At 56.2% G+C, this 23300-nt stretch overlaps 2 protein-coding genes across 2 annotated transcripts; one reads left to right on the forward strand and one right to left on the reverse strand.

Annotated features, from left to right (window-relative positions):
* Positions 1–4930: 4930 nt before the first annotated feature.
* On the reverse strand, positions 4931–6233 carry LRRC3C (leucine rich repeat containing 3C). Its single transcript, XM_058041748.1, has one exon. It carries the CDS (start codon positions 6219–6221, stop codon positions 5424–5426), a length of 798 nt encoding a protein of 265 aa, XP_057897731.1. The 5' UTR covers positions 6222–6233; the 3' UTR covers positions 4931–5423.
* Positions 6234–11216: 4983 nt separating this feature from the next.
* ORMDL3 (ORMDL sphingolipid biosynthesis regulator 3) lies at positions 11217–20653 on the forward strand. The gene is made up of 4 exons (XM_058041745.1): positions 11217–11275; positions 15134–15334; positions 16471–16622; positions 16746–20653. Exons 2-4 carry the CDS (start codon positions 15161–15163, stop codon positions 16879–16881), a joined length of 462 nt encoding a protein of 153 aa, XP_057897728.1. The 5' UTR covers positions 11217–11275; positions 15134–15160; the 3' UTR covers positions 16882–20653.
* Positions 20654–23300: the final 2647 nt, after the last annotated feature.

A 23300-nucleotide genomic window follows, 5' to 3' on the forward strand; every position in this document is an offset into this window, starting at 1 on the left:
AAAGCTGTAAGTACCTACTAAGTGCCATGGAGAGTTACAAATGAATTTTCGTCCTTCCTGAAAGCTCTTACAGCACCTTCACTTCTTCAGTGGGCTTCAAACTGAGTGGGAAAATTTAAGTTGGATACCACAGAGGAAGTTTTTTCCTGTGGGGGTGCCCAGGGGAGCTGTGGCTGCCCCTGGATCCCTGGAAGTGTCCAAAGCCAGGTAGGGCAGAGCTTGGAGCAGCCTGGGATGGTGGAAGGTGTCCCTGCCCTGACAGGGGGTGCAGCTGATCAGTTTTAATATCCCTTCCAACCCAAACCGTCGTGGAATTCTATGATTCTAAAAGCAGGAAAAATAGCTCAAATATTTAAGTTTCACATTGCAAAGGAGTTTATGTCAGCAATTCTGTGGAGACTCATAAAAACCTGACAGGAAGTGGCTTCTCTCTGACCTTTCCTGTGTGAAAGTCCTCTGCATCCAGCTGGAGCTGAGCTTTTCATGGCTGACAGCATCCCTCACACCTCTCTCTTCCCTCTCACACCTTGGGATGTACAAATCCCTGTGAGCAGCTCTCACCTCAACTGTTCCCATCCCTCTCTACCTCCCACAGCTGCGACAGCTCTGCAAGATCTTTCCTCACTGCTTTAAACCCTCCTCAAATCCTCCTCTTCTGCTTGGCCCTGGCTTTACAGGAGGAATCAGAAATCTGGGCCATGCCTGATGCTGTTGGTGGGACAGCTCCATCACCCCTGTGAGGCTCAGCCCTTTGAACCCCCACTTTAACCTGCCCTGGTCCCACAGCTCCAACCTCACTCTGTGCCAAGGACCATCACAACACCTTGAGAACACTGAGGAGTCCTCCCAAAAAATAAATTTAGAACTTCAAACTTCCTGTCCTCTTCTCCACACAGACCTCCTGGATCTCAGCACGTACTGACAGCACACGAGAGCTTTGAAACATCCACAAATGGCAAAAATAACAGGAATAATCTGCCAGCTGGAAGCTGCAGCCCATTGTTTTCCCATCAGAGCTGCCTGGAACAACCCACTTGAGAAACACTTAAGGAACACGTGTTCAAACATTCACTGCAGAGCTGCAGGCACTGATGGGACTCATCCATCGGTGACAGTGACACTTTGGCTCCGGTGGGAAAGTTTTCTTGTAACTCCCTGCAGCAGCTTCATTAACCCACAAATTACTCTAAATTTAAGCCAAAAAGAGTTGAAGGTGCCACAGTGGGAAGCAGGCAGAGCAGGAGGGATTGGCACATCCCAGGTACTCCTCACACCTGGCATGGATGTGGTGCAGGACACGACCAGGAGCCATTTTGGTGGAAAGATGTTTGAAAACAAAGCTTGACCAAGAGTCGAGGGTGTTCCAAGAGTGCCCAGGTGACACTGAAAGTGCCACTGACACAGATCCCTGGTGCTTCCACAGGAGGATGAAGCTGAGCTCCAGACCATGGATGCTGATGGTCCTGGGTCTTCTAAGACAGGAAAAATACCTGGTAATGCAATATTTCCTTCTGAGAGTGAAAACTTTGAGGGTCACACAATTTTATTAATTGGTACAACCTCATCCTAAAAGAACAGCTGTTGGAAAATGCTCCCTGGACTCAGCCATGCCTGCCTTGGACGAGTGATGAGAGGGAAAATCACCAGGGAGTCTGGAGGGGAGCGTGTGCCTGGCTGAACTGCTGAGCTCTCAACCACAGGCACAGGAAGTGCTATTGTGATTTTTAGCTCTGCTTCATTTTCCTACCCCCTGAAATTAAATTTTCTCCTGCCCATGCCCAGTGACCACACGATGTGCCCAGCAGCCTTCCTAGAACCACTGGCATCATTGGATTAATGAGTCCTGTGCAGGCAGTGAACAAGGATGATTCATTATTGGCAGCAATGCAGCTGTACATGGATTTTTTGAGGGGTGAAAGAAATAAATAAGGTCCCTGAGTGAAAGGCGGGTGATGAAGTGTAGCCTGGCTTTAATCCCAGTATAATTGCTGCCATCACTCCTAATTATCGATAAATATTTTTCTAATTGTGGAAATTAAACAATTATACATCCTTCCTTCCCTCTTGGAAATCGAATCAGTTCAAAGTTCAGGATGCAGTCTGGGAACACGCTCCACTTGTAGGCAGGGGAAAACAAGATTTCTCCCAAAACTTCTTCCCAAAACTTTCTCCCAAAGCTTCCCCCTTGCCACCTGGCACATCCTGGGGGTTTCCTAGGAACACTCCTCATCCCTGTGATCCCAGGGGATTCCAGGGAAAGAGTCATCCCTGCCAAGAGGATTCAGGTCACAGCTCCTGCCCCAGTGACACGTTTTCCTCAATCCTGGAGAGGAGAGGAGAGCAGGCTGGGCAGGCAGAGCTCCTTGGAAGTTAATAACAGAGATTTACCGGCATGCTGGAACGCACAGAAGGAGGTCACGCTGTTAATTCTCCTGCTGCTGATCCCTGTGGATAAATCTACGTCAGGAAACGAATTACCCAGAGAGGGGTATTAAAAGGGATGATTCTAATTATTTTCTGAAGGAGAAGTTCTGCCTTTAATGCTGAGCCCCTCGTGCCCACCGTGCCGAGTGCCAGCTCCCACTCTCAGCAGGGTCTGGCCCCACAGCACCTCACAACTGGAAAGAGTGGGATGAGAAAAATCCCTCCTTGAGACTGAAGGCATCTGGCAGGCTGTGTCCTCTGCTCCTGAGACCCCAGGTTGGTGACAGCACCCCCAGGAAATGTCTCCATAAAGTCATTTTTCTGTTCTTCCCCATTCCCTGTCACACGTGATTAAATATCTGACAGTACTGACAGCCTAAATCCAGCACGATTCCATCCCACACCAAGTTACCTTCCCAAATCTTACTGCAGATTTTTTGTTAGACTCCTTATGTATTTTATCCCCCTTTACACCCACACAGGCTGTTCCACAGCCAGACAAACCCCTGGAATCCACTTCCTTTCCCCCGTGCTCATCAGTGTGGGCTGGAATGAGCCTGATGGTTTCCATCCAAGCAATTCCAGAGACAGGATCCAGAGCAGGGCTGACCTCGGGGCACTCGGCATCATCCAGCCCCGTGAGAGGGGACACCTGCAGGACTCCAGGGAGCCACGGGCAGGGTGGCAGCTGCGGGCACGTGTCCTGCGTGTCCCCCAGCCCTCCCCAGCTGCTCCGGGAGCCGCGGGAGGAGCATCCCCAGGGAGTGACCGGAGCGGGGACAGCAGCCATCTGCTCCAGAGCCCGGGGTCTGCGTCTGGAGACAGCCGAGTGACAAACAAGGTTAATGTCCCACGAGCGGGAGCTGTCACTCTGCGTTAGAGCCCGGCTTTCACCTTCCATGGCACAAGACTCCAGCGCGGATCGAGCGGGGAGAGGCGCCGGCAAACGGGGACGGGGCTGTGACCGGAGAGGCCTCTTGTGGGGACCGTGGGGTTGGAAGGGCTTGTTCCTCCCTGCCCGGGTACCCCGCGATGGGCACGGCAGGGCAGGCAGCGGAGCAGAGCCCTGGGAAAGCGCCCCAAGGTGTCCTGGGTGCCGCGGGGACAGGCACCGTGCCAGCGACCTGAGCCGAGCCCGGCTGTTCATTATTGAAGGCTGGGGCAGGGTTACCGGAGGGACGGGTGTCCTGTTTCTGCCACCGCCACCGCCTGTCGCGGGCACCTCCGTCCTTCCTTTGCTGCCACACAACGTCACCAGGGCCCGGTGACCCACAGACAAGCACAGCAGCACACGCCGGCCACCGGCTCCAAAGTAAAAGCCAACTTTATTGTCGTATAAAGAACTAAAATGTCCCTTAACCCAAACACAGGTGGGTCGGGTGGCCCCGGCACAAGCGGTGGCCTGGGGGGAGCAGCCTGGGGGGGTTCAGTGGAGTCCCCCCCAGCCCCTTTTCTCCTCAGCCGGGTGCAGAGAGGGGAGGAGCTGCCGTGGGGCTGCGGGGACGCCCGATGGGAGCTGGGGCTGAGGTGTTTGTGCGTTGCAGAGCTCCTGCTCTGTGCTGGAATCAGGCACTTGTGGAAGGGCGTGGGCCCTGCTCCTGCTCCCACCAGCACCGGGGCACGAGGGTGGCACAGGCAGGGCTGGAGCTGCCCACACCAGGGGCTGAGGCTGGGCCTGCCCACAAGGCAGCTCTGGCCCGCTACAGAGGAGCTTCCAGCAGCTTTGGTTGGTGCTCTTGGTGAGTTAAGGCAATTTAACATTGGTTGGTTTAAAAAAAGGCCAAAACCAGCAAAACTAGATGTCCCAGAGGCCAGACAGGCAGGTGGAAGAGTCTGGGGCTGCTCTGGTTTTGCTCTGAGTTGCCATTTGGGCCCTGCATGCCCAAAGTGGGCACTGACCCCTGCCTGTGCCAGCCCTGTGCTCAGCATCGCCTCCACCACTGCCACCAGGAACCTGCAGCCCAATACTGGAAGTGTCAAGAAGGGATTCTGGGATATTTTAGGGGAGATTCAGGCTCCTGACAGCAGTGCAGGGGTGGGGAGAGGACGGAGGAGCCATGGCAGCTCCCTCCATCCTGCTTCCCATCACAGTGACCGGTCAGCAGCTTGTGAGGTGGGAGCTCCCCTCTGGCAGGGATACCAGCAGATGGCCAAGGGTGCTGCCAGCACCCTCCCTCATGGCCCCCAAGAGCACCGAGGGGACCCCCACTCCCCAAATATCTCAGCAGGGCTGGAGCCACTGCCAGGACCCCCAGCTGCCCCTCCATCAGCACCCACATCCCTGGCAGCCCCAAAGGAGCTCATTCCCCGTTTGGTTCTTGTTCCCCACACTCCAAGGGGAAAGGTCCTGGGTTTGCCCATCAGTGACTCCATGTCCGAGTGGTGACACCCATCCATGCCCCTTGCCCCACCTGGCCTGAGCGCCCGGAAAGGGGCAGGGAGATGAAACGGAAGATGGGCGGCACCAACCCCACCTCAGGGTGTGTCCCCACCCCCTGCCCCACCTCTTGGTCCCGCTGACCCTCCAGGGCCAGTGACCTGGCAGGACACTGGCCTTGCACCCGTACTGCTCCTCCCCAGTGCCCTCCCAGCAGGGATCCAGGCCCAGGCTGCCCTGGGCTGCCGCACCATCCCTTGGGCAGCCAAGGGGGAGCCGGGGAGAGACGAAAACACCGATTCCATAATGCCCCAAGGGATCTCTGCAAAGGAAATATAAAAAGTTTTAGATGAAGTCCAAATGTCCAAGTCAGTCAGAGCAATGGCCACATGCCAGGGGGATGCTCTGGGTTGCTCCAGTCCTCCATAACTTGGGAGGATGCTGCAGATCCTCCATGCTCACGTCTGATATCTATCCCTGACCTCAGCCACAGAGCCAGGGACTCATCAGCCGTGGCTGCTGCTTCCAGGAGGAGAACAGAACAAACCCAGGAGTATCTCTGTGCGATGCCAGTGCCTGGTGCCCAGCTCCACACGTCCCCATATCCTGCAGGATGCCGTGCTCACACCACAGTGCTGATGGTGGACGACTCCTCCGACCGCCGCTGTTTGCTGGGCAGTGACTTGAGATACTCCAGGTGCCGCCGGGCATCCTCCTGGTTCTGCCTGACGTAATAAACCAGGTAGGAAATCACCATGGCGAACCAGCCGAACATGGTGACCAGCATGGCGATGTCCGTGGTCTTCTTGTACACGTTGCAGAGATCCGTGTCTGCAATGACCTGCAGGAAAGCTTTGCCCACGTGCTCCTCCTGCGTGGAGGAGTCGCACACGATGCCCCCCGAGGATTCAGCCACCAGTTCCACAGCACGGATCAGCTCCTGCAGCCGGCAGTCACACAGCCAGGGGTTGTGGGACAGGTTCACCTTGGCTTTCAGGTTGCTAAAAGTGTCTTTGCTGACCGACACCAGCCTGTTGGAAGACAAGTCCAGAGAGTGCAGGTGCTCTGCCAGGCCCTGGAAAGCCCCAGTCTCAATTCTGGCGATGGCATTGTGGGACAGATCCAGCTCCAGCAGGAGCGGCAGGTCCCGGAAGGCATCGCGAGGCAGGAAGGGGATTTGGTTGAAGTCCAGGTAGAGTTTGTTGGTGTCGTTGGGGATGTCCCTGGGGACCTCGGTCAGCTGAGCGTTGCTGCAGCGAAAGGTCTTCAGCCCCTCCTCTTCTGAGGGGTAACAGCCCTTGGGGAAGGCAGCGGCTGGGTGGAGGCAGGAGCCCAGGAGGAGGAGGAAGAGGAGGAAGAGGCTCTGCAGAAGCAGTCCCATGGGGATGGGGCGGAGGAGAACCCCTTGTGCCGCAGTCATGGTGCTGCACTGCCTTCCTCACACCCACAGTGCTTCAGCTGGACTTGGCACATCTGAGACAGGGACAACAAGGGGACAGTGTCAGGCTGAGACAGGGGCAGAACTGTCACTGAGCTGGCTGTGGACACCACATCTGACCCTGGCCATGAAGCAGGGACAAGGATGGGGACCAGGACAGCTGTCATGGCTCACACTTTCCCCCATGCCCGGCCATCACCTCGCTCTAGGCTCCTGCGTGGCAGGATCAGGCCCCAGGGGCTGGGCACGTCTCCTGCGCCGGCAGCTGGGCTCTAACAACCGGAGGCGCTCGGGCTGAGCCAGAGGCGGGGTGAGCTCCCGCCCTGCCAAGGTCACGGCGCCGCGATCGCTGCTCGCAGGAGGCCGATGCATCCTGCGGCGGCCGGAGGACGCACCAGAGCGAGCCCCGGCTCCGGGCGAGCGGCCGCTGCAGGCGGCCCCCGGGGAATGCCACGGAAAACATGACCAGGAGCGGCTCAGCAGGTTCCTGCTCCCGGGAGCGCCCGGGGCACACTCGGCGGGTTTTCTCCTTCCGAGGGCACCGGCACAGGTGGGTGCTGCTGTGCTCTGCCCGCTGCCACCCCACCGTGGGGTCGGGCTGCTCACACCACCCCGTAACCATGGGCCCCATCCAGCCCTTGATTCCGGAGGGGAAAAGCGTCAGCAGGAAAGAAACAAAAACAGAAAAAGGAAATTCACTGGAGCTGAGCGTGCAACGAGTTCCCAGGGTGGTGGCAGCAGATAAGGGCCGTGTCTGAGCGCTCCGAGCGCTGCCCGGCTCTCCCAGCCCTGGCTCCCAGCACGTCCAGGGGTCCCAGCCCGTCCCTGTGCCGGCCGTGGCGGAGCAGCCCTGGGGGCAGGATCCAGGTGCTCTCCCAGCATCCCAAAATCGAAGGCACTGGCGCCAACAGGCACCTGTGTCAGCCGGCCGGGCAGAGCTCAGTGCAGCTGCGGGAGCCCCGCTATTCCACCAGCAAAGCTGCCTCTGGTCCCTCTGCACCCCGGAGCACCCCAACACCGGCAAAGCCGCCTCGGGGTGCTGAGCGGGGCTCCTCGGTGTGCTGCAGAGGCGGCCACCAGAGGGTGGTCCCCAAGCACAGGTAGGCGAGCAGCCGGGTGCTGGGCACTGTCACAGCCCTGCCACGCCGACACACCCCAAGGTCACACCTGTGCACAGCTCAGCCCACCATCCAGGAGGGTCTGAGAGGGAAGCAAAGCTCAGGGCACACCAAGGGCACCGGCACCCCGGAGCTCACACTGCACCAGCCCCCCGGGTCTGACAGAGGTAACCTGGGACAAACACAGCCCCGGGGTACCCGCTGCCCGGGAAACCACCGGCATGAGCCGGGAGCCGGTGTCCCGGGAGGGGGCTGCTTCATCCACGGAACCGGGACTCCCCTGCGGGTGGGACGCGGACCAGAAACGGCAGCGACGACAACGAGCCAGCCCTTGCCCCAGCGCGGGTTTCCCAGCCCGCAACAGGGCGAGGGATCCCCAGCCCGAACCAGCGCCAGGAGATGCTGTTGAGGAGCCGGGGGCAATGCGGACGCCAGGATTCTCCGTGAGCCCGGGGATGCCCGGGAATCCCCCCGGCCCCGCTTGGCAGCGGGGGCGTCGCAGGCGAGGGAAGCCCCGGTGCTTCCCCGGGGAAAGCTCCGCTCTGCGCGGCGCTGCCGGCCCTCCCCTCCCCGCCTCCCGCCCCACCGGAGGTCCCGTTGCGGACTCACCTGCCTGTGCAGCCCCCGGCGGCGGAGCGGCCCCGCGCCCCGGGCCGGAGCGGCCGCGCCCCGCGCAGCGCGGCGGCCCCGGAGCCGGCGGCGGCGGCGGGGCCGGTGGGCGGGATCCTCCGCCCGGGCCTCCCCGGGGCTCCCCGCCCCCGACCCGCCCCGCGGGGGGGCCGTGCAGCGCCGAGCACCCTCGGCCCCGCGCCCGAAGCCTTCCCAGCTCCGAGCCCCGCGGCAGAAGCGCTGCCCTGGCTCCTCACACCGGGAAGCGCGGGAAGACACCGGAGAGACCCAGTGAGGAGCTGCCGAGACCCCCCGAGCCGGGGGCAGCTGGGACCGGGGCGTCCCGGGACACTCCACGGCCGCCGCCCCGGGCCCCCGCCGAACTCCGGCCCCCGGGCCCTCGGTGCCCCCCGGTGCTGCCCCCGCAACCCCTCAGGAATCCCCTCATCCCTTCGTGGGGAGCAGAACCCCCCCTACTCCCACTCCGAGGGGGTCACCGTGCCCCTCCCGCCCCGCACTGGCATCGCTTACTCGGGGAAACCCGACCCGCGGCGGTGGCACCGGGCGGGGCGGCATCCGGGGGAACCGGAGTGGGTCCCCAGCCCAGCCCCGGCTTTCCGGGCCGGGGGCCGCCGGGCTGGGCTGCGGCTCGGGGTCCCGCCGCCCCGGGGCACCGGCGAGTCTGGCTCAGGACCATGGAGAGCGGCCGCCGTTACCGGGCCCGCCGGGAGGGACGCGGCTCCCGCTGCCCCGCTCCCGGATCTCCGCGGCGGGAGAGCCCGGCCCCGGGCACTGACGTTCTCCCGCTGCTGTGGGGGGATAAAACGTTTAGGAGGCGCCTGGCCTGGATCTCGCTTCAATTAGGAAAAGAGAACCTGACGGCAGCCAGGCACGGCCGCGGACAGATCCTCCCCAGAGACCCCCGCGCTCCCCGGGGCCATTGCTGGGTCTGGAAGTGTTCAGAGAACCTGGGGATGTGTATTTGGGAACGTGGTTTAGTGGTGAAGGTGGCAATGCTTGGTTGTTGGTTGGAGTCGATGATCTTTGAGATCTTTTTGATGTTTCCATGCCCGTAGCCAAGCCCGATGTCGGGCTCACCGGGCAGGGCTGTCCCGGGACACCGGCAGGCAGCAGCGGGCAGCCACACTCGGTGCTCTTGAGCGCTCCTCTGGCATCTCCCGGTTCGCCCGGGGAGCGGAGCAGCCCCGTGCTGCCCATCCCCGTTCCCAGCGCTGCCGGGAGCAGGGATGGGCGTGTTGGGATGTGGCGGCTGCCGTGACACAGCCCCACGCCGCGAGACGGGGCCAGGGTGACACGCAGGTGCGTGGGGGAACCGAGCTGGCACCGGAGAGGCCGTGGGTGATCCCGGCAGCGGGAGCAGCCCCGGGGCTGCACCCCACGGGGGTCCCACGCGGCACCCACAGCACAAAACCTGCACTGCAGCACGACCCACGCGGACCCTTCCCACCGCAGGATGGCTAAAAATAGCCGGCACTACGGAGCTAAATATAACCGGCATCGACCGGGCAGCGGGACCGGCAGCGGCAGAGCGGGACTGAGCACGGCCCGGCACCGGCGGGGCTGCGAGCGAACGAGGCCTAGGAACCCACACGGGAACAGCCCCTGAGCACGGGGGGAACGCGGCTGCAGCTGCCGGTGAGCGGATGGGGCCGGACCCCCCCCGGGAACTCCCCGCCCCCGGTGCCGGTGTTCCCTGGGCGGGTGAAGGCGGTGTGGGGAGCCCGAGGAGTGGGGTCGGGTCCCCCCCGCGCTCCACCGGCAGCGGCGGCTGCTGCATCACGGAGAGCGATGAATATTTATGGGCGTTTAAAAATAGCTGCTGCATTGTGCTTCCCCCTCACGTGCGGAGCCAGCGGGGTGCGGGGAAGCTGCTAAATTAGATGTCACCGCGCAGAGAGCTGCTCAGTCAGGCAGGAGCGGGATAAAAATAGAGCCTGCTGTGCGTGCGTGGATCTCCTGCAAAGCAGGAGCGGATCCCGTGGGATCCCCCGCCTCCGCACCGGCATCCCCGCACCGCGCCCTGCCAACAGGGCACCGCAGAGGAGCCGGGCGGGGACACCGCGGTTCTGGCGGGTGGCAATCAGCGGCCTTTCATCTGCTTTGCCCCGAATCTGCGTCTCTCCGTGCCCAAAGCCCTCTGGAGGCAGACACTGCTGAGCTCTGGCTCCGGCAGTGACCCCGTGCCCTGCCAGCAGCACGGTGCCAGTGTGTGACACCCTGGCAGCCCGCGGGGGCTCCGTGCTCTGGCCGTGCCCTGTCAGGATGGATGCAGACAGGGTCAGGACACACAGATCAGAGTGGAGGCACAGGGGCACTCAGGGAATCTCGACATCGCTGTGACTCCACCTGGGCCAACACCAAAACCCAGCGTGGGCTGTGCCGACCCCAGCTCGGGGGGCACAGAGTGGCACCGGTGGAGCCGCGGGCAGCCGGGAGCACCTCACTGGGGCTTCACACACTGCCAGGGGCTCTGGGCAGGGGGTTTGCAGCCCAAAGCGGCTCCGATGCTGCCCCTGTGCTGCTGGAAGAGCCGGCAGCGGCACTCACAGAGCCCTGCACAGATGGCTGCGGCACCCGTGGGCCGTGCCAGCCCCACGCGATGAGCTTTGATGGTTGTGCAAACAAAAGCGGAGCCAGATGGTCTCCCCCGCGCTCCAGCGCTGGAATCCTGCGCTCGCTCCCAGCGCCGACCTTGGCTGGGTGTCCTGCAGCGCTGCCGGCCTGCCCGGGCTGTCTGCACAATGCTGCCGCTGGGATTTTCATGCTATCACGGCATCAGAGTAGTTTGGGTGGGAAGGGACTTTAAAAGCCACCCAGTCCCACCCCATGCCATGGGCAGGGACACATTCCAGCCCCCCAGATCGCTCCAAGCCCTGTCCAACCCGGCCTCGCACGCCTCCAGGGATGGAGCAGCCACAGCTCCGGCTGGAAGCAGCCCCAGCGTTCCCCCACCCTCGGATTTCCCCCGGGAGAAGGGGCAGAGGGGGCAGAGGGGGCAGAGCCCACCCTCCCCGGGCACGCTGGAGGCACCCAGCGGGGTCTGGGGTCCGCTGGGAGCGGAGCGGGGCTCGGTGCAACCCCCGATGCCCTTCCCGGAGCCGCTCCCGCCGGTTCCCATGGCGGCCCCGCCTCTCCCGGTGCTGCCGGACTACAGCTCCCGGCGTGCCGCGGCGGGGCGGGCCGAGGGGCCGCCGGGAGCGCACCGGGAGAGCACCGGGAGCGCGGCGCAGCGAGCGCCGGCCCCGCCGAGCCGAGGCGAGCCGGGCCGGGCCGGAGCGGGCGGGAGCGGTGAGTGCGGGCCGGGGGCGCGGGGCAGCACCGGGGGGCTCCGCTCTGCCGGGGGCGGCGGCGGCCGAGCCCCGCGGCGGGGCCGGGGGAAGGTGCCTCGCATGGGCCCGGCCCGAAAGGAAAACACCCCAAAAGAGAGAAGCGGGCGCTGGGATGGAGCTGGGGAGCGGCGGGGTGGGAGCGGGGGGTCCCGGGTAGGTAGTGCGGGTCCCCACGGTGCGGTCGCGCTGTGCAGAGCCCGGCCGGGAGCGGGTCCTGCCCCGGCCTCCCGGGGCACCGTCCCGTCCCGGGAAAACGGGGAGGAAAGTGGGGTCTGGGACCCCATGTGAGCTCAGAGGAGCCCAACCTCGGCCTTGTCTTGGTGGCCAAGATCTCCCGTTAAATCCACCAGGAAAGGCCGAGGGGGCAGGATCCCCGCCCTCAGCCGGTTCACGAGTGTCCTCGTCCCCGTGTCCCCCGTGTTCCCCGTGTCCCCTCCGCGGCTCCGGCAGCCCCGAGGAGGAACCGGGCAGCGCTGGGGCTCAGACACGTCCAACACAGCCCCGGGCTGGAGGGACACGGGACGCTGTGTTCCCACTGTCACCTCTCACCCAGCACAGCCCATTTCACCAGCGTCCCCCATGTCCTCCGTGCTCTGGTTCATCCGTCGCCAGAAGGGTTTAAAGGATTTGTTTGGGAGGTGGCAGCTGTTGCTGCTAGAGATTGGGATCTGTGATCCGTGGGATCATCGGCACCTGCAGTCTGGGAACACTCAAGATCAAGATAAGCAGCCGAGCCCTCCTTCCCTCCCAGCCCAGTGAAGATCCTGCAGCAGGGTGCCAGGATCAGAGCGTGATGCTGAAATCCCCGGGGAGGGGTGGCAGCACTGCCAAATCATAGGAGCATTGATTTAGGAAGGAAAAGGCCTTCAAGATCATCAAGTCCAAGTGTTAAACAAGGGAACAGGAGCAGATGGTGGTCACACTCCTCTGGGGACAGAGGTGAGGAAGGAGCTGCCTCTGGACAGGGAGCAGGACAGGCAGGATGAGGCAGAGGGAGGGCTCAGCTCCAGCTCTCACTGTGCCCTTTGCCACTGGCCACAGCTCCGACTTTTCCCCTCCTTGGATGGCCACTGTCCAATGTCAGCACAGCCCTGACCTTCACCCTCAGCCTGCTGCAACATTCGGGCTTTTCTGTTCCAAAAAAAAGTGGGAAAGCCGAGCTTGGCAGCAGCTGCCCTGGGAAGGGGGGCTGGAGTCCTTCCCATGATGGGGCTGTGTCTTGTTGTCCTGCAGGTGAACAAATCCTGGTGTGGAATTGGAAATCAAACATGGGATGTGGGATGGGGGTAGGGACAGAGCTCTGGGAGTTTGTGTGCCCTCAGCCAAGCTTGTGCAATCCAAAATTTGGGAGAGCTGGGCCAAGGGCTGCAGAGCTGGTGAAATATTTAAGGTGGGGAAGGACAGAGTTGGAGATGTGGAATCACCCTCATTGCAGCAGTGAGTGCTTGGTGTGTCTGTATGTCCTGCAAGAATGAATTAACCAACCTCTCATATGTTCCAGCATCCCACCCCTCTAATCCTTAATTTCACAAGGAAGGGAAACTGAGGCACGGGAAGGAGAATTGCTTCACATACAGCTCCCAAGTTAAGCCCTTTACCACCCAGTTGTGGGTCTGCAACTGCTCTCGTTTGCAGAGGAGGCCAAATCCAAGCTGCTCCTTAGTTTTTGGAAATTATGGTTGGAAATTCCACAGCACCAGCCCTGTGCACCTCTGGCTGCAGGGAGCTTCCACAGGAAAGACTCATGGAGAGAAGGCTTTTAACTGTTGGTGAAAGTCGATTTTAAGGCCTGCAGTGAGAGCACAGATCCCTTTCTGTGGGCAGCCCCTTCCCAATCCCTCTTCCTGCACCCTTTTGTTGCTCCTATCCCCAGACATGTGCTTCCTCCTGCTGCACAGCTGGAATCCCACAGACACAGCTCTCTGTGGAGCATCCAGCTGTTCCTCACTGCTGTCTCCTGCATCCTCCAGACTAAACATTTCCTTCCATTTCCTTCCAGCTGTCCTTGCAGGTCATGTTTTTCCTACACCTCTGCTCATTTTCTCCAGCTCCTCCCAGGACTGGACAGTGTTCACCCAACATCCAGGAGATCTATTTCCCAAGTCTGGCACTCAGCACTCTTGTTTACACATTCCATGGGGTGTTTTTCTTTTTGTTGTTGTAACAATTTGACTCTTTTTGACTCATTTATCCTTTGCCCCAACCTTCTGAGAGCCTTTGGGAATTGCAGCAGGTTTAGGACAGAGCTGCTCCGTCTGCCAGGGGTGAAGTGCTGAACTCTGGCCTTTAGTCTTGTTTCCAAATCAAACTTTGGGCTTTTCTCTGAAATATCCGTAAGTTGGTGACCTGGGAGGTGAGCAACAAGGGAGTGAGCACCCCACAGACCTGCAGCCACTTTCCTGGGAACAAAATCCTCCTCCAGGTATGAGCCCCCTGACACAGTGAGGTGAGGATGTGCAGCAAGAGCTGCCTGTGTGCATGGAGGAGGTTTGGGAGTTACTTGGAGCATTCCAGGAGCTGTGGAGTGGAGCTGGCTGTGAGTCCCAGCCCTGGGCAGGAGTGGGGATGGTGCCAGCTCCTGAGACAAGGCAGGCCCAGCACTGCCTGAGGGAGCTGGGAACAGCTGGCAGTGAGGAGAGTGTGATGTTGGATCTGGCTCAGGCTTGCCTCTGGAGAGCTGGAGGGAACAGCAGCACAGCTTCCAGCTGTGGGAAGCAGCAGCAGAGCCACAAGGCCAGACATGAGGAAACAGCCTTCACCGTGGGGTGCTGCAGCCAAGGAGGATGAACTGGATCATCTCATCAAGCTCCTCTTCCCTGGGACACAAAGATGATTTTACATTTCCCTGATGTTGGTGTGAAGACATTCAGCTTTACAGTGGGTTCAGTTTGTGCTGTTTTCTGTAATTCCTGGATACCAGTGAGCCAGAGCTCTCCTGCTGCCACTGGCACTGTGTCAGACCAGAAAGCCACTTGATACCTTCACTGTCTCAGAGGCACCACTCCAAGGACTTGCTCTGACAGGGTGATACTCTCTTGCTTCCTCTCCTCCTGGCACTGTCCAGAAAACCATCTTTGTGCTCCTCCTACATGGCAGTTGTTCTTTCCAGGTAGGGGAAGGGCTAACTCCTCCCCAGCTCTTCCTCCTGGAACATCCTCCCAAGGCACTTTGTGCTGTTATCTCTCCCTTTTTACGTTCCTCAAGAGGAATCTCATTCCTTGCCTGGGGGGAAATTTTTTTGTTCCTCTTTTTTTACCCCTCTGCAAGTCTTAAATCTGAAGGCAAAACACATGAGCCAGAGTAGGAGACAAGCAAACCTCCCGAGTCATGCAGAACTGTGTTAATTTAGTTAAATTAATTAGGAGACCTGTTGATACAGAGCCTTTCCTCTGCAAATGCTCTGGTCCCTTCCCAAGTTTAAGTCATGCTGACTCCATAAACACGCAGGAGCTTCCTGTGCTGTGTGTTTCCATGATTAACACTGTGATGAGGATTTAAAAGTGCTTAAAAGTATTGGTTTGAGTTTTGTCAGGCAATCGTGGGATTGAACCTCAACACCTCAGCTCCAGGAAAACATCTCAAATCACAAGAAGCTTCTGTCACAGACAAGCTTCCCACACATAATTCCCAAATCTCAACCACTCCCGGAGTCAGCGACGTCAGCTCTAAGAATGGCAATACCGAGGGGCAGAGGAGGGAACTGACTGGGGATTTTTATAGCAAACAGCAGATTTTGGGTTTTGCTTGACAACCAGCCTGTGCTCAGCCCCACTGAGCAGTTTGGATCCGGGCTCTGACCTCAGTGTTTGTGTTCCAGGGGCTCCTGCCAGCCAGGAGAGGCAGGATGAACGTGGGAACGGCGCACAGCGAGGTGAACCCCAACACCAGGGTGATGAACAGCCGTGGCATCTGGCTGTCCTACGTGCTGGGCATCGGGCTGCTGCACGTCGTGCTCCTCAGCATCCCCTTCTTCAGCGTCCCCGTGGTCTGGACCCTCACCAACATCATCCACAACCTGGTAAGGGAGCGGGCACGGGGAGCCTGGGCACAGCTGTTGCTCTGAGCAATCTGCTGAGATTCCTGTTGAAACAATTCCTTTGTGTTTCCAAAGATGTCGGGTGAGTTGCTCAACCTCCACCCTCGGCCTGTACTGGTGCCTCTGGGTTATGGATTTAAATCCAGCCCAGGTACAGGTGAGGCAGCAAGGCCTGGTGAGGTTGCTCAGAGGGGACGTGGATTCATTTCCTGCAGGGCAAATCCTTCATTGTGTCCCCTTCCCAAAGGATTCTGTGACAGACCCCATCACTGGGGTTGGTAAAACCTGAATTGGCCTCATGAGAGTTAAGAAAAAACAAGATTAACCCACTGATTTTGTTCTGCCTAAAGTAAAAGATTAGTCCAGGAACTGATTCTTCCCTCTGAAGATCAAGTCCCCACATAGGTCCCCTTGGGCACAGGGGACAAAAAACTTCTGGGATGGAGCAGCTGATTGCGTGTCTTTTATTTTAAATAATATCTCAGCCTGGGAATATTCCAGTGATAAAAATTACAGGGATTGAGGACCCTCATGATAAGCTATTACTAGTGGGGGATAAAAACCTCCACAAACGCCCAAACTGGAGCTGCTCAGGAGATAAAAACAACCACAAAGCCCCAAACTGGAACTGCTCAGCACTCAGCTCACGAGCTGCTGCCTTCTCACCCATCTTCCCTGGCAGCTTTAACTTCTGGGGACAAAAAGGAATTTAAAGGCCAGGAGTGGCTGTACTTGGGAGCTGTGGTGTAGCCAGAATGTTTGTGTGTGACTTGTGTTCCCCTGGTAATCAGGGGGTGACAGACCTTCTCCCAGTCATTTTCGGGGAGCCCTCAGGCAGCAGGCAGGCGCTAATCTCCCGATCGCAGAGATCCCAGGGCTGTAATCTTGCCACCGCCTCCTTGGCTCACACCCAGGAGCCGAGCGAGAGTTCTGACGTGGATCAGCCGAGCTGGCCCGGCCTTTCCCAACTCTCCTTCCTTTCCCCGCTTTCCTGAGCGCTCCGCGTTTTCCAGCAGCGCCACATCCCTCTAGTGGAACGGCGCGGGGGTGCAAGCGCCCGCATCCCCTGCTCTGGAGCTGGGGTTTTTGGGGTCAGCCTGACGCTGTGTGTCCTGCAGAGCATGTACATCTTCCTGCACACCGTGAAGGGAACCCCCTTCGAGACCCCGGACCAGGGCAAGGCCCGGCTGCTCACGCACTGGGAGCAGATGGATTACGGAGTCCAGTTCACGGCGTCCCGCAAGTTCCTCACCATCATGCCCATTGTGCTGTGAGTATTCTGGGCTGGCTGAGCCACCCCGTGTCCCAGCACCCAGCAGCGTTCTGGGAGATAAACACGTGGAATGCCACAGCTCAGTTTGCCTCTCTCTCTGTTCCCACCTTCCCTCTGCAGGTATTTTCTAACCAGTTTTTACACCAAGTACGACCGGGTACACTTCATCATCAACACCATCTCCCTCATGAGCGTGCTGATCCCCAAACTGCCTCAGTTCCACGGCGTGAGGATCTTCGGCATCAACAAGTACTGAGCGGCGTGGCCGGAGCGGACGGAGGAGGAGCAGGCCTGGGGGGGATTCCTCTCTCCAGCCCCATTTCCTCCCCCCACACAGACTGGGATGTGGTTTGGCTGTTTAAAGCAGATCCCAACAGACACATTCCGCATGCTGGATCCTCGTGCCCAATAAATCCAAACCAGCTCCAGAGTAGAGTTTAGTGCGGAGCAGGACGTGCGACAGCGGATTTCTCTTCTCCCAGGGTCATCAATAGATGCAAAACCACTGAGACGTTGAGGTACAACAAGGATGAATTCTGGGAAGAGTCTCATCTATTCCAGACATGGAATGACGAGGATAGGGATGAGGGGAAAAGCTTTTAGTGCTGGTACTATTGCTGTGGTAAATGCACTTTAAAATACATTTCCCTTCCTGAAGCTGGGTGATTTGAGCAGAACGTGAGGGAAATCCAAAGGGATACAGCCAGACTTTCCCAGGACTGGATTGTTTTGGGGTCTGATCTCCAGTTTTAGGTGGGAAGTGGGAGGGGGAAGTGAATGAAAGATTTTTATTTTGCAATTGTTGACACCACTTAGAAGGGAAATTCTTTTCCTAAAAACAGCACAGGAAGAAGTAACCTGCAGTTTGATTTCCTACATCACCATCCGTGTGGTCCAGGGAAAAGGTGGATAGATCCAAAATCATGCTTGTTACTTTCAGTTTATACCCAAATCTGCCCAGATAACTCCTCTCCCCACCCCAAACTGCTGTTTTGAAGTGCACAGGAGCTCAGTGGGCATTTGGATCAAGGGCTGAGGGCAGGTGATTTAATGACTGACACCAAATGCCATGGAGCTCCTTGGAACATGGACAGGTGTGGGAGAGGCAGCCAGTGGGCAGGTACAGGAGGAAGGCTGATTGCTCTAATCAAGCAGGCAGCCATCCTTGACTTGGAATTGTTCTCCTCACTTCAGCTCCTGGGTTGCTTAAGTGCATGTGACTGGGATTTGCCAGTTCTCCATGGACTCCAGGGCTGGATTTCTGGCTTACCTGGAAATCTGTCCCTCAGCTCCATGCCCAAGGGCTGTGTGAGCAGCAGCACCAGCAGCAGATGAATTGACCAGCAAAGGAGTCGATTTGTCACTGACAGTAGATCCTGTCACAGAGGAACAAAACCAAGCCTTTTCCCTCTAAAATTACCACCTAAATAAAGCAGGCTTAGCTTTCCTGGCTGAGACAGCTTTAATTGTTTTACTGAAAATCAGAATGACCTGATTTCCCTTTGGGTTGTGTCCCAGATGGAATGGGTTTTCCCTCACTCTTCCCCTGTAACCCCATGAAAACCTATCTTTTTGTTGTCTTAGTACTTATATTGTCTCACCTTTTTTGACAATGGTATAAATCTTTTAAATCTGCTTTTTTTTTTTTTTTTGTCCTTGCAGTAGCAAATCCAGCTTTAGAGACCATGAGGGAGAATGTTGAGGTTTTGGATGGTCTGAGCATAGGATGTGGAAGGGAGAATTTTTAGATCTGTTACTACTCCATGCATAATTTTAGACAAGTCGCTTCACTTCTCTCTCAGACTTCCTTTGGGATTGCTACAGGGAAGGGAAAATATGGAGTGTACCTCAAAGGGCTGCTGGAATGCAGGGAGAATCATTCCCTCGTGTGTTTGGAAAGTGGAAATCCAAGTGAAAAGGAAGTTTTCAAGCAGCTAGAAGGAGAAGAGAATCTGGCTGGAGACCCCAGGGTATTGACAGATGTGCAATTTCCTTGATGATGGGCAGTTTAAACCTTCCAACCTAGGATAGAAGAGCTGCTGCTTTAGCTGAGGTACTCTCTACCCTAATCGGCTCTTTAAGCTACTAGACAATGATAATTGTGATAAAAATAGAGATATTTCATCAATCAGCTGGGAAATGACACAGACATGAGCAGTATTCCTGCAGGAGGGACAGGTCCTGGCAGGGTGCCTGAGGCTGAACTTGAAATGTTGATTGTGGTGCTGAACAGACCTGAGTGTCTGCCCAGACACCACTTCCATCTCCAGGGGAAATGAAAGAAAACTAATTATTGTCATAGAAAACATGGGGAAAACCATCAGTTTGCAACAGAAACAGCCTCTAGATGCTCTCAAACATGACTCCTCACAGACAGACATATGCTGGGTATTTCTAAGCATATGCACATCACAGATTTGTAATTTTAGAATAATTATCAATTGAAAGGATCAGCTCTTTTTTTTTTTTTAATGAGATACAGCAATAACACAGCTGTGGGTTTGAACACTTGTGTGGTCACTGACACCATCTGACCCCGTTCCCTTAAATTAAATATCAGCTGGGACTCAGAATGGAATTATAAACTCTCAAACAAGCAGGTTCTAAAGTGTAAACCCCCAAATTTGTAATTAAGACTCTGCCTAGCAACAAAAGTAAATATTTTTTGATTTCTCTCCTTCACACAAATGATCAAACCAGCCAATGGCAGAGTCATGACATGCCACTCTTCACAACACAGGTGTGGCATTTTTCCATGGAATAACTTACATTAATTTGGATTCAGTCAATCCAGTCAAGGGAAACATAAATGGAAACATGAGTAATATGGAAAGAAACAAGTTGGAGAAAGATTTCATGTTCTGTTGTGGTGAGTTAATTACCTATATATGGTTAATAAGTATTTGAACAATTACAGATTGGGTAGCATCTTCCTTAAGATCCCAACTTAAGGCTGGTGTCAGGATCAATCAAAAATAAAAAGCAGGAAGTCAATTGTAATTAAACCACCATTCTTGGGTGTACCTGAGGCAGTCTGAAGTGAAAGGACACCATGAGCAGGCTGAAGGGTGGTCAGACATGTCCTGGAAGGGGACAGATCAGGTGTGAAACCACATTGTGGGTGGAGAAATGAAACATGAACAGACATGGTGCTGCAGGGAGGAGATGACTGATTGTTACTGATTTAAATGGGATTTCAATCACATCACACTTGACAGATTCCCTTTCACACTGGTCCTGTATCATAATCAGGACAAGTTCCTACCTGGAGACATCAAATCTCCTGTGATGGAAAAACAACTCCTGGTAAGTTCTTTTAAGCTTTTCTATTCTGGTCTGCAATTAAAAAGAAAAAACTTGTGAATGGCTGGAATCCTCCTCAGGAACTGGCAGCAGCCTGTCCCATCCTGTACTTGGCCAAGCCCCCTGAGCCACTGTCAGCACCACGCACGTCTCCATGGGGCACAGCAGCCCCTGCTCCAGGACACTCAGAAAACCAGCAAGTCCTCCCAGCCTGCTGCTCCTGAATCAGGGATCCTCACCTGGGAGTCCTTTCACAGAGCTACCAGGCTGGCAAACAGTCCAAACCTTTGCAGGAAAAAGCCTATAAATTAAACTAAATGGAGGGCTACTTATTCTCTTTTATGTTTGAATCACTGTTCAATTTTGGGTTGTTTTTAGAAGCTCGGTACTGGCCCTCAAGGAGGGGACAGCAGTGGGTTAACACATTAATATTCCTTCTTGTGACTTATGTTGCTTTATCATTGCCTAGAATATCTTTTTAAGCATGTGAGTGTTGGTGTGTCCATACCCTCCTTGGATCAGTTAAATCAGCTGAATTAGTTGGGAGGGTTTTTAAAGGAATGTTCTGTACAAAGTTTTAGGGTTTTTTTCCCATAGCCTTCTTTTTGCTGTGGATACAGGAGTCTCATGTAGAGAACTTTCTAAAATAAAGTGTGAATATTTTTATTACTCCTTTGTACAGTATTCTAAGAGAGACTAATAAAAGTGAAGTATTCAGGTAAAAACTTGTGCTTGAGTCCTGGAATGATCACGTGGATGGCTTTTGCTGTCAAACAAGCACAGCAATGTACCCAGCAGACATGGAATGGCTCGGGTTTGAAGGCACCTTAAGGCTCCAGGGCCATTCTCACCCCTGCCATGGCAGGGACACCTTCCACCAGCCCAGGCTGCTCCAAGCCACATCCAGCCTGGCCTGGGACACTCCCAGGGATGGGGCAGCCTCAGCTTCTCTGAGAAACCACTGCCAGGGCCTCCCCGCCCTCACAGAGAGGAATTTCTTGTCAGTATTCCCTCCTGAGTCCATTTCTCCATCTGTCAAAGAACAGCAGCATTACATGGCTTGATAACGTTGCAGTATTGAAGGATGGAATGGTTTTGTTTGAAGGGACCTTAAAGTCACCCAGTCCCACCTGCTGCCAGGGGCAGGGACACATTCCTGTTCAGTCTGATGTGGGACAGCTCCAGCCATTGGCTTACATCTCCCACATCTGTAGAATTTCGAGTTATCCACAGCCCCTATCACAGAATCTGCTCGAGGAAGACTCACACAAGCAATGGCCATTCTGAGGAAATGGAACACAGGGGAGTAGGATGGTGAATTGCTCCAAGTGAGAATAACCCTGGGGAATAAGAACTCAGGTGTGAACAGCCAGGGAACCACCAGCATGGATCAGATCTAACACTGCCCCTGCCCAGGTGCTGCTTCCAGGAACCTACTTCAGCAAGAAAAATCAATTTACTCTTTGCTCTGTGTTTGTGCGATGGGGCAAAGTTCCGTGGCAACTCACGGCTCCCGTACTTAGCAAACACTTCCCCACCTTTGGCAGAGAGCCAGAGAACTTGTCCCCAGTCCTGCTGCTCTCCAGAGGCCTCACCACCTTGGCAGCCCCACGGTCTGCTCTGCACGCCCACCACCCTACAAACAGGCAAGTGCATCATCCCAGAGCTTGGGTAGAGCTCTTGGGTAGAGAAGGTTGGTGGGAGCTCTCTGTTAAGTGCTCTTGTTTAGTTTTTCTTCTCTTCTTGGAGACCTTCAAGGAAAGAGCTCAGAAGGGCTAATAACATTGAGCACTGGCAGCTATTTGTCTTTGGAATGGTTTAAACTCCAAGAGAGCATGGTTAGATGGGGTATTGGAAAGGAATTCCTGTGTGGTGGTCAGCCACCGGCACACTGCCACACCGGCACACTGCCACACCGGCACACAGCCCTGGAAGTGTCCAAGGCCAGGGCTTGGAGCAACCTGGGATAGTGGAAGGTGTCCCTGACCATCTTAGGGAGAGGAATGGGATGAGCTTTAAGGTCCCTTCCCATCCAAACCTTTCTGGATTATTCAATTTCTCCTCTCCAGCTCTTTCCCGTAAAACATTAGAAAAGTGAAACTGAAACTTTTTCATAAAAAGAAGCTGTGTCAGAAAGGAAACTGGGATTTCTTTCGGCCCTCAAACACCAGCTCTCCCCTGTAGACCACCAGGGCCTGCCCAATAAGGCTGGGCTGATTTCTCTTTATTTTCGGGGACATTTGCCCCTAATATCAGCATCCTCAGACTGTGCCTGCTCTGCTCTCTCTGCACAATCACTGAGGCTCAACAGCAAAGGGGGACAAGGTCAAACAACCCACAGCTCCTGCTGCTTTTTCTCCAAATATGCCCTGAAACAATTGTCATGGTTTAGGCCTGGCAGAGCCAGAGCCCCCGTGAGTATACCTTCTCCCTGGTGTCTGCTGTGAGATGTGACCAGGAATAAGCAAAGCAGGCTCCAGCTTAAACATAAAGAAAACATTATTATCTAAACTACAAGAAAAGAAAGAGGGAAAAAATCTATAAGAGAAAAATATTGAAAACATTACAAAAAAAACCTTTCCTCCTCCCCACCACCAAAATTTCCCAATCCGATACATTCCCCGCAAAATCACCAACTGCCCAGTCTGGCACCACCCTTTTGGATATTCAAACTTCAGTCCATGAAGAGGAGAGGAGTCTTTCTTGCACCACAGGCTTCCCCTGGAAACGCGCTGAAACTCATGTGCTTCCCTGTCACTCAGCACCGCCCGGAAAGTCCTTTTGCCATTTGTGACATCTTCCTTCCATGCCCAGTGCTCTCACCACTGGCATGGACCAGAGCTGCTTTTAGGGTTGTCTTTTAAGGATGCCTTGTCTCACTCCAAAAAGGCACAGTCTCTGCTTTGGGACATCTGTCCTCCCCATTTTTATCCAACCCCCTGGGGCCGAGGGGTCCCCACAATGAACCCTCCTGGTTCTGAGGCACTGCCTCCCCCTAAATGCAGTCTCTGTGTCACAGGAATAAAACTGAGTCTATGGCTACACAAGAAAAGTCCAGCCAAAAGGCCACTCCAATCATCTCTCCCCACTCAGCCAAGCTTCTTCACATCCTTCGGGCCAGGTCCTTGTCTCATCTCATCTCTTATCTCCCTTCTTATTCAGCTCCGAGGAGGATCAGCATTTTTGCAGGGTCCCAATCATGAAAGAAAGGGGTTAAAAATTTCAGTCTCTGTCTGTCCCAGAACTCCGGCACTCCCACACTTGCTGCTGCTCTGGCTGGCCGGGCACCTCCTCCCTCGCTGCATTCCCCTCCCTTCTCCTCCTGGGCCGGCTGCTATCACATTCGTCGTCGTCCCCGGCTCTCCCTTCTCT

This window comes from Melospiza georgiana, chromosome 28, assembly GCF_028018845.1.
Source record: "Melospiza georgiana isolate bMelGeo1 chromosome 28, bMelGeo1.pri, whole genome shotgun sequence".
Classification (NCBI taxonomy): domain Eukaryota; kingdom Metazoa; phylum Chordata; class Aves; order Passeriformes; family Passerellidae; genus Melospiza; species Melospiza georgiana.

What these genes read in the sequence shown, in the direction of transcription:
- ORMDL3 (XM_058041745.1), top strand. Translation starts at nt 15,161, where the DNA reads ATGAACGTGGGAACGGCGCACAGCGAGGTGAACCCCAACACCAGGGTG. An exon ending in CCAACATCATCCACAACCTG is followed by an intron (nt 15,335 to 16,470) that starts GTAAGGGAGCGG and finishes TGTGTCCTGCAG; the next exon opens with AGCATGTACATCTTCCTGCA. An exon ending in ACCATCATGCCCATTGTGCT is followed by an intron (nt 16,623 to 16,745) that starts GTGAGTATTCTG and finishes TTCCCTCTGCAG; the next exon opens with GTATTTTCTAACCAGTTTTT.
- LRRC3C (XM_058041748.1), bottom strand. Translation starts at nt 6,221, where the DNA reads ATGACTGCGGCACAAGGGGTTCTCCTCCGCCCCATCCCCATGGGACTG.